General features: G+C 41.4%; 1 protein-coding gene across 8 annotated transcripts in view; it reads right to left on the reverse strand.

The window, feature by feature from the left end:
- Positions 1–15,310, reverse strand: part of UNC13B (unc-13 homolog B) — a 463,085-nt gene that overhangs the window by 109,273 nt on the left and 338,502 nt on the right. For all 8 annotated transcript variants that reach the window (XM_063453773.1, XM_063453772.1, XM_063453770.1 and 5 more), the window contains 2 exons: positions 12,533–12,760; positions 11,304–11,445 (listed from right to left, as the gene is read on the reverse strand). In XM_063453773.1, the coding sequence (XP_063309843.1) occupies positions 11,304–11,445; positions 12,533–12,760 (370 nt within the window). The remainder of the gene's footprint in view (positions 1–11,303; positions 11,446–12,532; positions 12,761–15,310) is intronic.

Below are 15,310 nucleotides of genomic sequence, written 5' to 3' on the forward strand. Positions count from 1 at the left end.
GCAAGGGGGCTATACATAGATGGCTATAGTGTGCCTTTGGTGGTAAGTACTATCGTGGGTTCATAAAAAATTTTTTTTTTAAAAAGGAGAAAGTTGCAAGAAAACTTCGACAGTAATAATGTGTCAACATTAATGCATTCTATTTGGTTCATAAGTTCAGTGGATGCAGGGAATATTGCTGCCAAAGAATACCGGGTGGCCTCAAGTTTTGGCTGCCTCAGTAGTTGCTGTGTCAGCTCTTCTAGGGACAAAAGGGGCCGCCGTTGCGGGGTTTCAAGTGGAGCCATGTGCCATCGTGGTTCTAGTCTCTGAGGGAGGATGAGCGATGGGGGGGGGGGGGGGGGAGTCCCAGTGTCGGCAGCAGTTCGTTTGCCTCCTGTAAGTCCCGGAGGGTAGAGGCCACATTCCCGTGCTGGATAAGCAGCATGTGTGAACCTCTTCAATGGTAGGTAATTTTATGTTGGCGTAGGAGGGCTGTAAAAGGTTGGAGAGTGCGTCTCCATGCCAGTGTGGACCCCGACAGGTCGGTGTAAAAAGAAAGCTGCATATTTTCAAATGAATATGGCGATTGGTTCCGCGCAGCCTGCATTACCGCCATCTTGTCCCCTTGATTTTGGAAACAAACCAGAAGGTCTCATTGGGCTGTTATAGGGGCCTTGGGTGCTCGTGGTAGGCGGTGCGGGTTGTCAATGGGTACCTGTCTGGCTTGCTTGTGAGGCAAGCGTGTCTGTAGTAATCTCCGCAATGTGTGTGGGAGCTCCATCTCCGGTATCTCCTCTCCCATGCCTCGGATTTTAATGTTCCGACTGCGACTCCGGTCCTCTAATGTTGCGATGCGATGCTCGTAGGTGCAATGCTGCATTTTGATCTCCTGGACCGTTTGTTGCAGGTGTTGCGTTTGTCGTTTGGTGCAGTAGGAGTCTGCCTCCAGTGTGCCCAGGCGGCCCGTCAGGCCCTGTAGGTCCTTGCACACTCGAGCCATGTCAGCTTGTATTGTTAGGCGGAGTTCCGCTAAAAGGTCTTTCATGACCGTGACTGTTACCGGCGAGGAGTGTGGTTTCGGGGGTAACTTGCGGGGTGGTAGTTCCGCTTGTGGTTGCTCCATCTCCGCCTCTGTGGTGAAGTCATCAGAGATATCCGAGCCGTAGTCCTTGTAGGCGCCCATGTTTGCGCCTTGAGCACTAAGCGCCTGCTTCCACATGTCACCGATACTTTGGTTTAGCCGCCGATTGTCGTGCTTGGGCTTTTTGTTTTTGCGGCCCATATCTTCGGCGGTCGCCTGCGGGTCGGTTGGTGCCGGTTTCGATGGGCTGGATTTGTGTTATCTGGCCCAAATTGCACGTTTGCTGCGGAGCTCGCTTGGCGTGCGGCCATTCAGGTCGGTTGCTTGGCTCCGCCCCTTTACTACTGCTATTAGTACCATGTACCTTTTTTCTCTTTTTTTACCTGGCATCCTGTCTTTTATCTTTCCAGTGAGGACCTCACAAAGTATCCCTGGTGGGGATTACACCACCCACGCTGATTATACTGAGCGGGTTATATGCTCAGATAAATGTGAGTATTATTCATTTATTCTTACTCCTGGTTTTATACATTTTATACAGAGAGCACTTGTCTTGCTCCCCTTGCTTTTATTTCCACATATTACCTGCCGACAAGAAACGTACCGGCCAATACCTTCCACCATATCCCTGAAGTGGGGGAATAAATCCACTGCAAGCACTTCACACTAGAGTTGGTTTTAGCTCTACCGCATGTGAGTAGGTCAGTTCGGATTTCCTTTTATTTGAGTTTTTCTTATATTTTATACATATTGCACTATTGGTACTCTTTTTTTAAAAAAAAAATTATATTCTTTCTTTTTGCTGTGCGATTAATAACAAACGGCAGTCCAGGGCAAACCATTGATATACATTTTCAGCGTGGCAAACAATAATTCTGCACATTTTTAGAAGAGTAAGTTAGATATAATTTGGTCAAAGAGGGCATATGTGACATAGCATCGATCAGATTGTGTGACTGCTGGGTCAGGTATGCCACTAGTGTTATGCGACAGTATTAGAAAATTATGACAACAGCTGTGAATACTGTGGGTGGGGGTAATGCCCAGTTAACTAAACTCTTGCTACATAGCCACAGATGTGGGTTCACGTGTAGGATATGGTAAGTTCTCGTTGCTAGTCTACGAGGTCTATACTGCAAGTGTTTACTAGTAAAGCTATGACTTTTGCTAGGGCCAGGGGTTTGACGCCCGGCTAAGGGGCTGCTTGTATCAGTCATTGATGCTGTTCAGTCGGGTATGGAAGGGGTGTTAGTGCCGCTCTACTGTAGTGTGCGTACATTGCTGTGTCTAGAGTGAAGCCTAGTGTTTGCAAGAACAAGGAAAACCACAAATGTAAAACTAATGGTGGCTTAGGGTAACTGTGGGTGTTGGGTACACCATAACATAATCAAGAGTTAAAGTGGTGACCGTTGCGGCTCCGGCCGGTGGAGGTTTCCGCGGGACGAATGCCGTCACTTTCGCCGGGTCCCAGCGTTGGGGTGCAGGTACGGGCCTCTGAGGTCTGTCTGGCGGCAGTGAGTCCAGTGGAATTCCAAATGTGTGTCATAGGGTCTGTGCTTCAGTGATGTCGCGGACTGTGTGCCGGGATTCTCCGTGTAGGATTAATAGGGTTCGTGACAGCCGCCATTGGTACTGGATGCTCTTCTGCCTAAGGAGGGTGGTGAACGGTTTGAGGGATCTCCACCATGCCAGGGTGCCTCCCGAGAGGTCTGGATAAAAGGTGAGTTGCATTCCTTCAACATTGTAAGGGTCCCAGTCTTTGAGGGCCATGAGCATTGCCGCTTTGTCCCTTCCATTGCGGAAACGGACTATTAGATCCCTCGGGGCTGCTGCTGGGGCTTTTGGTGCTTTTGGTATGCGGGAGATGGATTTGGTCTGTCGTGGGGAAAACAATGCAACCATGAGGCGCCTCAGCATGTTTGGTAGTTCCTCTGTGGGTATAGCCTCCGGGACACCTCTAATTTTTAAATGGTTTTTGCGCCGCGTCTCTTCCAGCATCGCAAATCTGGTATCGTACGCTGCGTTTCTGGAGCCCCAGGATCGTTTGCTGCATGGAGACAATTTGTAGTTTATGCTCCCCTGTGGTGGTTTCCACGGCTCCGATCCGGCCTGTCAGGCCCTGGAGGTCTGCACGCAGGTTCGCCATGACTGCCAGAATATTGCTTTATAGGTCCGCCAGCAGGCTTTTCAGCACCGCTGTTGTTACCGGTTCTTTGTCTGGGCTGACTGGTTTTGTGGCTGGTGCCGGTCTAGTCGGCATTTTATCTTCATCGTCCTCCAGGGACAGTTCTTCAGACAGGTCTGAGTAGGCCTCAGGGTAGTCGGCCATTTTGGGCCCGCTGGCCTGTTGTGCCTGCCTTAGGAGCAATCGGGGTTTGTCGGGTCTTAACCCATGTTGTAGTGTGGGTCTACCGCCTGCCTCTACTGTCGTCTCGGTCCGGCAATACTGCGGGTAGAGTGTGTAAATCTTGATGTGTCTCGGAGTTCTGAGACCGTGCTGCCATGCAGTTCAATCGCTTAGCCACGCCCCCCCATTTGTACTCTTTTTCTCTTTTATGTCCCTGGACTTCAATTACCTGGAAGGCATATTTACCTGACGATACAGGCAAACTTTTATAGACTCTCTGACACTTATATTTCATCCTGGACTTTTTGCTTGTCCTTTTTAAGTATATACGTTTTTATATCATCTTATTGACAGTGTATTATCTGTTTTTCATTTGTCTTATTGAGTAACACTTTGATCCCCAAGCCCCTGGCGCACCCTATTGCTCTGTATTATTGTTTGTTCTTTTGGGGTTTTTAGGAAAGACTTACCAGTTTAGGTGTGCTGCCTTCCCTTCCCTCAACTTAGCGCTTTTCCACCTTTTGTTTCTCCATAATGTATTAATGCCAGCGGTGAAATAAATAGTAAAACTAATAATGTATATGACAAGAGCGCACTACACCCACTGAAACAAGTGACATTTAGCAACCAATAAACAAAGCATACATAATATAAACACATTTTTGTACACCTTGATTTGCAGGGGCATTATACATTTTTATTCTTGTACATAATTTGCCTTCTGGTAATAATATTAATAGTGACTGCAGTGATGTGTATAAAATTCAGTACATCTAACAGGCGGCAGAAGAAGCACCCCACGTGTAATGTAGAAAGCGCGTCTTTAAGCATGGCGGCAGACACGTGGCATCCTAACTCCAGAGCAAAGCTGAGTGACCTGAGTTACAGGCTCGACAAAATTCTTAATGATTTCTGGCAGAAGTTAGAGGACAGGAGGCAATCCGCCCCAGTGCAAAGGCAAACACACTCACCTCCACAGCGGATTACGCCCCCTAGGCAGACATCTACTGCCACGGCGGGGAAGCAGGCCCCAAGATGGCAGCGAAGCAGGAGGCACATGTCCCTCCGACAACGGGCGGCACTCAACTGGGACTCACCCCGAGCCAAGGCAGGGGCTTCCAAGGTGCCTGAAAATAGCCACATTGCCCTCCAACCGCCGAAAGCAGCGAGATGGCGCTGCAGAGGCAAACAACACCCGCTTACAGGAAATAGCACGAGGGGAATACATGTTCTAAAGCACAGATGTGAAGAGCCGCAAAACTGCCACACATTCAGCAAACAACCAGATCGGAACAAGCAGCGAAATGCACCCCCTGCCGCACTAGCTACTAATACTCACCAGGATCCCTTCCGCGAGAGAGAGCAGCGGATCCAGGCACGGAGTCTCAGGGTGATAATCGGGCACACCCAGCACCCACTCCTCCACGCAAGGCAAACTTATTCTGCAGCATTAAAGGGGCAAATGCAGCAGCCACGCACCCCACTCCGGTGCACCGGTAGTTTGTGGCGACGACCTCCGAAAGGGACACTTAACTTGATTATATTGAAGCTGCAGCAAGGCTATGGCCTCCCTCAGAGGAGCATAGGATGAGGATAGACAGAACCTCCAGATGTTGGTCGTACCCCAGCCCAGACACTTTCATATTTGTAGTTATTAAGTTTTACCTGACTAACTTATGTTTTTTCTGTTTCTTTTTTTTCTGTAGAAATATTGCTTCTAATCTGCTACCCAAGCTGTCTGGGGTCCCTGCTCGCCTATAGTTAGGGCTTCACGGGTGCACACGCACTCTTAGCGAAAACTTACAATGGCCATTTTGCATTATCCTTAACTATGTCAGCATCCAGTGCAAGCACTAATGTTTTATTTAGTTAAAACTGGCATGTTTATTTACGCTGCCACTGAAAGGCATAGGCTGACAACGTTCATATGCTGGTGGAGGGAAATTGCACCTAGATAGCCGGGACCCCCCTAAGGGGATTAACCTATTGTCTCACCTTAATGTAATTAGACTGTAATGTTTACTCACTTGAGTATAATGAATACCATAGCTAGACTGCGTACCCACACTACGTTCCTGTTACATAGGATTTCACAGTTAATCCTGTACAACTAAGCGACCTTATCCCCTAAGCTAAGTGCACTCATACATGTTTGAATGTCTACTCTTACGCATACAAGACTAACCATAGGCTTAATGTCTCCTAACGTGACATACCACATTAGACGTAACCTTCTAGCTTGTATTCAGCTTGCAATATAAATACTAAAAAACTGTGCCTAGTTCACGAATGCCATGCAAATGTTTAACTATGTTTATATTCAATTGCCTGTAACTGCCGTCGTAGGACTGCAAGCATACTGGTTACTTCTTGCACAGCAAAAAATAAAGAAGTAATAAAAAAATCCAGTACATCTTTCTGACCAGCATAGATGTAATTCACTGATAGGCGTGGTAATAATTTGACTCTTTACAAGCTAGCATATTAAAAACGAACTTTATATTTGCCATTTTTCTTTTCCTACGGTTTATAAAGTACTGCTGTATAACTGTAGTATATACGTAAGTCAGCAGTGAAGGCTTTGAAGCTCTGAAATCCATGCTCATGCTTTTGGCACAAAAAAGTTAACATTTTCATGATTATTAATTAGGGGGAGGGGGAAGTTTAGTTTTGTGTACTAAAATGTACCCCTTTCTGCAATGGCACTACATAAAGTATGTTATATGGAGGAGTACGTAATGCATTAAAATAAACCTTTTTGACCAATTTCAGGATACAAAGTGGTACAGCTGGTCAGCTCTTTTCCGTCCGTAGCTACACAGCTTTGGCAAAGCTGTAGTGTTTGTGAAACATAATGCGGACTGCCACTGACGTGCTCTCTCAAACAAGTAAAATTCCCGTAAGACACCTGAAGCACTACAACTCTGAAGCACTTTATATATATATATATTTTTAAATTGAACAGCAAAGTTTTGGGGGTAAATTGAAACTGAAAAAATACAAATGAGACAGAACAAGCAAAAAAGCAGGATAGGTATGGTTAAGCGAATTTGTTTTCTGAAATTTTTGACCCAATGAGAGTCCCGCAGTGAGGGATTATGTATGAAACACTTACTATATAATGTCATTATACCAGGATGACTGTATGGTATAGTTACCTTGGAATGTCATTATACCAGGATGACTGTATTCTACAGTTACCATAGTATGTCAATATACCAGGATGTGTGACATGGTTTCTGTTGGGGGACATTATACCAGGATGCGTGACAGTTTATGTAGGGGGGCATTATACAAGGAAGTGTGACATGGTTTCTGTTGGGGGACATTATACCAGGATGCGCGACAGTTTCTGTAGGGGTACATTATACCAGGATGTGTGACAGTTTATGTAGGGGGGCATTATACCAGGAAGTGTGACATTGTTCTGTAGGGGGACATTATACCAGGGTGTGTGACATGGTTTCTGTAGGGGGGCATTATACCAGGATGCGTGACCATTTCTGTAGGGGGACATTATACCAGGATGTGTGTTAGTTTCTGTAGGGGGGGGCATTATACCAGGATGTGTGACAGTTTCTGTAGGGGGTGACATTATACCAGGATGCGTGACAGTTTCCGTAGGGTGGTATTACACAGCAATGCCTGACACTACAGCTGAATGGCATTATGTCAGATTGCGTGACATTCTTTTTGTCTCATGGTATTATGCCGGTTTTCAGTGTCTAAATTTCCAGCATGTCCATTTTTAGCGCATTTCTACAACTGCGCGATGAATCATTAGCACGTAATAATTCCACAAATAGCATGTGTGAAATAAACACAAAGAGCGATTACAGCTAATCACAATGCATAATGCCAGTTATTTCAGAAATGGAGTGGGGTGAAATGCATTGTTCAAGACAATCGGAACAGGTTGAAAGGGATCTGGTATATCACGTATAAATATTATAAAAACAGCACTACTGGTTTTTACCATATTATAGAATATACCACATTACAATTTACCTATATCACAGAACAGGTCTGTCCGTTTATACCTTATTAACCCCTTAAGGACAGAGGCAATTGTACAAGTTCTGACCAAAACAAAACCTGGAATTTTACTATATGTTAATTCAACCAAAATTTACCCATTTCATATTACCGGTAATTGTACCCACACTTAGTATAAATCCTTTTGTTCAGTAGAAACAGGGTTTTCATTTTAAAACAATTATTTGTATATGAAACTTAACAATTTAATATGAATAAAACGTTTGCGAAATTAAAGGGACACTATAGTCACCTGAACAACTTTAGTTTAATGAAGCAGTTTTGGTGTATAGAACATGCCCCTGCAGCCTCATTGCTCAATCCTCTGCCATTTAGGAGTTAAATCCCTTTGTTTATGAACCCTAGTCACACCTCCCTGCATGTGACTTGCACAGCCTTCCATAAACACTTCCTGTAAAGAGAGCCCTATTTAGGCTTTCTTTATTGCAAGTTCTGTTTACGTAATTAAGATTTTCGTATCCCCTGCTATGTTAATAGCTTGCTAGACCCTGCAAGAGCCTCCTGTATGTGATTAAAGTTCAATTTAGAGATTGAGATACAATTATTTAAGGTAAATTACATTTGTTTGAAAGTGAAACCAGTTTTTTTTTCATGCAGGCTCTGTCAATCATAGCCAGGGCAGGTGTGGCTAGGGCTGCATAAACAGAAACAAAGTGAATTAACTCCTAAATGACAGTGAATTGAGCAGTGAAATTGCAGGGGAATGATCTATACACTAAAACTGCTTTATTTAGCTAAAGTAATTTAGGTGTCTATAGTGTTCATTTAAGAATAATTAATATTCTGTATGGCATTTTCACTGAATTTCATAATACTGTTAGCGATGTATTCAGCGATGTCTCACAAGTACAACAGTATCGCCAATCTACAGGGCCTATGAGTTTTTGTAAACTTAGGGGTTTCCCCTTTTCAGTTTTTACACATTGAAATTTGCCAGATTAGTTTGCTGGGCCTATGTTGCCTTGGAGGCCATATGGCAGCCCAGGAAATTACCGAGATTATAGCATACCATTCGCAAAATTAGACAACCCAGGGTATTCAAAATGGGGTATGTCAAGTCTCTTTTAGTAATTACATAAACACAAACCCTGGCCAACGTTAGGGGTCATATTTCATTTTTTTTGCAATTTTTACAAAAAAAACACTACACTTTCACAGATGATATCATCATTATAAGTTTTGTTTTAAAACACTCATAGTAAATCATTATCCCTCATGTACAGGTTGTTATGGGGTTTTGATAAATTACAGGGTCAAGTATAATGGCTGGCAAATAAAATTCTCTGGACTTTCTACCTGGGTTGTCAGGCAGGTCCCTCAAGTTATATTTAATAAAATCACATATTATGTAAAAACAATACACGGCTTGAACTGACTGGGTTGTCATATACCCCATGTGTATCTGCTTTTTTGAGTTCATTTCAAAACACATCATATTGCGATAACTATTTCTCAAGTACTCCCTTACTTAAATGTTTGACAAAAACCTGAATTCCCCAAGCTGAACTACTAGTCGCTCTATCCCAATTTATATACGGGTAATTCAAATCTCAAATAATTAAAGTGTTACCCCGATGTGCATCTTTTCTAATTTGTTCTAACAGCTGTTCTTCCTTATCAATATTAATTGGTTCATAACATATAAACCAAATATTGATTCCCCTTCATCCCGTATTATAGATAACAAGGTTATAATATATACAAATCAGAATACACCACATTATATATTTTCTTCACTGTACAGTATTTATCCCAGTTAACTCACGCTACACCTTTTAAGACATACTTGCCAGAGGAATACCAGCAAATACAGCACATATGCTGTAGGAGCTGTGACAGAAAGCAGAAGTAGTTGGGTTCTCTTGCTCTTATCTGTAACTCAATTGTTGGCCTATTAACATATGTTTAAGTAACTGCAGTTACCAAGAGGACACAATAAGGAGCTCCTGTGGGCCCTGGTGCAGAGTTCTAGATTCCTAGGCAGCTGCCTCTTTTTACCCAACATTAATCGTGGCCCTGATTGGCATATTTAAGTCCCATTAAATATGCTAATTTTGCATATTATAACATTCTATTTTCTGTTGGTTTTCAAGTTAGAACATATTGTACATTAAAATGGATATGGATTGAAGTGATAAATGGTATGCATCGGGGATAAATGCAGATAAAATGCATTTACACTAACTCTAAAATAAGAGCTTAGAAAAGGATTAGAACCCCTGATCTAACTGCTCAACCACAGTAACAAGTTAACTCAAATGCACTACTTGAGAATAGTACAAAATAATGGATCAAAGATCATGCCAGGGCTTTTCCTATCAGCTTCTTCCAGATTTGCTAGATTCATGCTGCATTTTCCCACAAAAATGCAGCACTCGTGCAGAAAAGAGGAACACATTTTATTTGAAAGAAAAGTGAATACATCAAATAAATGGTGGCAAGGACTACAGTTTGAGGTACGATGAGTGATATCTGATCAGAATGGCTGAAGAATATCTCCTATTCAGTTTCCAACATTCACACACAAAGCAAACTATAGCAGCTCTTTACAGGAGAACCAAAACAATTATTTTAGCAAATGACAAATAATGTGGAGGTGACCAAAGTGTGGCCGATTGTAATATCCTGCATAGGGATGACTATTTTTATAAAAACAAATTCCCCCCAGTTTGTCACCCATTATATCGTGATTGTCATTTTAAAGGCACTGTTAAAACAATTTAAAAGAGAACTGAAACACCTAACACACAGTTATGATATGCTAAAATGATTAGAACAGCACTATAGAATAGATTTATTAACTAAGAGCAAATGTTGTGCCCATCACTATTCCATAAACCCATAGTTAAAATCTTCTTATAAACTATAAGTTATTTCTTAAAACTCACTGTCAATTTTATGCTTATTGAATATTGTGTACTCTGCATTCACAATAAAAATTATCCTTGAAACAAAATAAAATAAATAAATAAGGTCTATGCTGTCAAGGCTAGCCTAAACCTAGCTACCGTAAACCTAGGTAGAGACAGAACTGAAGAACATATCAGTCCTTAGAATGGGCAGGCTGGCACAAAGTGCTAATCGGCAGAATGTCTGCAAGCAGACAGATAATAACTTTGTATATTTTGAAGTCAAAAGGAGTACCAATCGCTAAAATAGCAAGGGACAAGCGGAGTACAGATTTACAGATATAAAATATATTCAAAAAAGCCAGAGTCAGAAACGAAATAAACCAATCAAACAAGGAACACACTCTTGGGTATACAGGAACCACAACAGGTTGAGGAACCAGAGTAAACCCGTAAGTTATATCCCTATTAGTGGAACGCTGATGGACAGCATCACATTTATGACACCATAAAATGCATGGCCGATGGTGCCAGATGAAAGGATTGTGTTTTGGCATTGAAAAATTACGCAAGCTCTAGGGTGGTTCAAGAGGCAAGAAATGTGGAATGTAACACGTCGTAATCGATAAATGATGCACAGCATCAACATGGTGTTGCTGTGCATCAATATTGATGCAAGAGTGATGCTCAGTGTCACTTGGGATGTTGGAACGATGAACTGTGACAACATGCACAGCTGAGCGATGTACCCTGATCCATGCCTTCTACAATGAAATCTTCTTGTGAATGGGGTATAGCTGCTGAATTTCCCCAAATGTATTTAATGGCTTATCAACTTAGATCTATTATGTTACCACCACCACTTCCAATCATAAAACAACATTCCAAGCACTAATAAAGGTTATGTACTGTAGGTAGGTAATAAGTTTTTTTTTGTATCAACACATTGATAGAAATGGAAGAGGAAGAATAGAGGAATGTAACTTACAAGTGAAATTTCTCTTCCCACACTGGGTTCAAGTTGCCATATATGGTCTTTGTCCTTTTCTTTGTCTTTCCCACTTGCACGGTGACATATGGATCACTGGATCCTGTCTTGTCTTTGGCCTGTAGTCCCTGGGCACACAGCACTATGAGCAGAAGCACAGAACATATTCAGCAAATTATATGATGTCTGGCAGCAAGATTATAGCTGGAGATGCATGCAAACTTTAGCCTTCTAAAGTAAGAATAATAGGACAACATCTGACAACATTGGCTCCTGCCCTTCAATTAAAGAATATTATAACAGCGGTACAGTTAGAAATGTGTCAAGTGACAGCTATGACAGGTCAGTGAAGGACAACAAGCACCAAAATGAGTAGACATGTTCCAAGATAGAATGTAAAAGTAATAATCCATTAATTCTGTACTTGTAACCGGGATGCACATGCATAGAGGCACTTTTTGATAATGCAATAAAAATCTGAATTTTAAAATTACTTTTTTATATACCCATGTATTTGGTGTAGGTCAGTGACCTGTATAGTAAAGAAGTATAATTTGACACTCAGCCAAGAGTCAAAAAGCAAACCGTTTTAGCTTTAACCAAATATAGGGTAAAAGATTTTATGGCTAGAGAAATGGACACAGATTGAACTTTCTGCATAGTAGACCTCATTCCAAAAAAACTCCACTAGTACAAAGGTTGGAAAATAAAACAAGTATGCAAAATCTATAACAAAATGTATATTGGCCATTAATAAATAACAATAATAATGTGGATTTAGCACCTAATCTGTGATTTGCTGAGTGGCTTTAAGAGTTCCACTATAAAGTAAAAAAGAAAAGATGCTTTGAAGAACCTGAAGACGTGGTGTGTCCTAGGAATGTTTCATTACATTGTTAGAAAAACACATTTACAAAATAACTACAGAGGTCATTTAAAGCCTCTGAACCCCATGTTTGGACGGTTTTAGAAGTGAGGAATCATTTTATAGCAGAATGGGCAGGTGCAGAGAGGTAGCATCTATGTACATTTACTATATATGGGGCAAAATCAGTAGGAATGGGGTTATATTAATCAATGGCTGGTTTAGGTTCTGATATGTTCACCGTTTGGGAATATTCGTATCAAAGAGAAATGCACACAAGTAAAAAGACTCCTTGCTCCCATCAACACTAATGCAAATGTCCAAGTATGCAGAGGTTACAATGAGGAGTGAATGTGTTACATACCAGTGATTGTAATCTTGGCAGACCATTTTGATGTACCATCCAGAACACTCTGCTTCACAGTTTTCATCTGCTGAGCATGTGCCACTTTGCCCACACTGAAGACATCTCTGATCACCTCAAAGATTTCTGGCTTGTTCCTCTCCCTGATTTTCATGCGGTCCTTCATGGCCATGATAATGTTTTGGGTCCGGTCCTCGGCTCCATGTTTTGAGCTTTTCTCTGCTGCCCCTAAAACAAAAACACATTCAACTTAACAGAAAAGCCTGGGCAAAAATTCTAAAACCTAAAAAATATAGTATCTACTAGATGAGGGACATAGTAATGACAACACATAAAACCACTTGCATAAGATAAAACTAGCATGTAGAAGGTATATTGTCTACTTGACTAGAGACATATAATATAAATACACATTGGGGTACTGGTACTAGATAAAGGACATAAACCTGTGCACAAGTGGGCTCAATACTCCCAGAGTAAATTATCTATACTAATCCATATCTGGCTCTTACGCTCTCCTAAAGAGCCATACTCCACTCTCTCCTCTAGTTCTGCTACTTTTCCACCTTGTTTGATGGCTGTCACACTTACTGCCCTGTTGTGTATTTGTACCCCACCTCCTGTAAACTGTAAGCTCGTTTGAGCAGGGTCCTCATCTATCTATTGTTCCTGTGTCACTGTGTAATTGTCTCATGTATTGTAAAATCCCCCCCCCCCCTTTCATTGTAAAGCGCTGCAGAATTAGTTGGAGCTATATAACTACAAATAATAATAATAATAATAATAATACCATATTTAATACACAAATGTGTTTTTAAAGGCTATAAATCTCCTGGTTTTAAAAGCTGCACGCTCCTAAAAGCCTAAAAGTATTACCTTAGAACTCAAAAGCAATCCCACAGAACAATGTGCCAGCTATTTTATAGCTGCATGTTTATAAGTAAAACACAAAATAAGACTAAAAAGATATTTGTGATTTCCAATATCCTGACAAGCTTCTAAAATTCAAGTGTTTAAATGATGGTTTGCTCCCGAATGGTCCAGTTTGACTCTGTGACATAAAAGGTAAGAATAATTTACCAGGAAAGGTTAAAGGATCTTAACATGTATAGCTTGGAGGAAAGACGAGACAGGGGGGATATGATAGAAACATTTAAATACATAAAGGGAATCAACACAGTAAAGGAGGAGACTATATTTAAAAGAAGAAAAACTACCACAACAAGAGGACATAGTCTTAAATTAGAGGGACAAAGGTTTAAAAGTAATATCAGGAAGTATTACTTTACTGAGAGGGTAGTGGATGCATGGAATAGCCTTCCAGCTGAAGTGGTAGAGGTTAACACAGTAAAGGAGTTTAAGCATGCGTGGGATAGGCATAAGGCTATCCTAACTATAAGATAAGGCCAGGGACTAATGAAAGTATTTAGAAAATTGGGCAGACTAGATGGGCCGAATGGTTCTTATCTGCCGTCACATTCTATGTTGCTATGTAATAAGCGACATATAGAAAGCTAGCCCTGCACAGTGATTAACACAGAGGGGAAACGTATACCCTATACTCTTTCACAATCATGCTGCATGTAGTTGGCACATAGAGATTGCATAATGAACATTGCCAGGTGAGAGGATTCGTGCAGAGCACAATACATTCTGTAGCCATACAATTTTCACAGCATGCATGCTATAATAGTGCTGCATTTGCAGAGTTTGAAGGCTTGGAACAGCAAGACCCCATATCTGTGTGATGTACTTACCCTCTCTAAATAAGAGCCATGTAGATGGAAATATAATCATGTGACCTTATGGGCATATTGTGTATCCAACGACTAGTACCTACATCCATGGCACATGGCTGTCCGACTGTCTGTCTAGTTGATCACTTTTGAGCAGCCTTGGGAGTTTCAACAAACTAAACCAAACATTTGGGTATTAAATCAAGGGAAATATGCCAAAAGGGCACTCCATGCACCCCCTGGTTAGAGGCAATAGATAGGTTGGGTTACAGTTAGTTAAGCCCTTTTTACCCTTTTTGCCATCCCTTCCAACCTGCAAAATTTAATTTTACTTTTTACACTAATAATACTGTTGAACACAATATTTTGGTTTATAGGAGTTATAACTACAACTCTCTGAATTAACTTTCTGTGCCAATAAGGCACTGAATGTGCTCCCTAAAATAGAAAAACAATACAGAAAAAAATAACATTTTATCTTAGACATAAAACAATAACACTCCACCCATCTTAAACATCTATATCCTTATGTAAATTCTGTTTTGGCTCCAATATATCTTGTAAACCACTATCCACATGCTACCATGCAACGTTCTAACAATCCAGTTCAGACAAGCAAACGTACACCTAATTGTGGGAATGAGAACTCAAAAAGTTTAACCCACTGGGAAGTGAGTAAAAAGCTGCTATACCTATGGAATGTAGTCAGGCATGTATTGCACATATCTACACATGTTCCTCAAGTTGCAGCTGGAGATGTCATCATACATTCTGGGATTGCAACCAGTTATCCTCTTCTTGAGCGAATATAAGCGATTTAATTAGAGATGCCTCACGATTACGACTGCGTAGCTCACTACAATGTTTCCACCTACATATGCTAGCAGACAACGTAACGGGACCCCAGAAAAAAATTAGTACCCCACCTCTTGATATCGGCTAAAATTATTTTAGCAAAGCCCTGGAGATCGAAAGCTTTAACCCCATCAAAGGCTTATTCCATGCCCTTAAAACAAAAAGAAATATTAAGAAATTGCCCACT

The sequence above is a fragment of the Pelobates fuscus genome, chromosome 5, assembly GCF_036172605.1.
Source record: "Pelobates fuscus isolate aPelFus1 chromosome 5, aPelFus1.pri, whole genome shotgun sequence".
In the NCBI taxonomy this organism is placed as follows: Eukaryota; Metazoa; Chordata; class Amphibia; order Anura; family Pelobatidae; genus Pelobates; species Pelobates fuscus.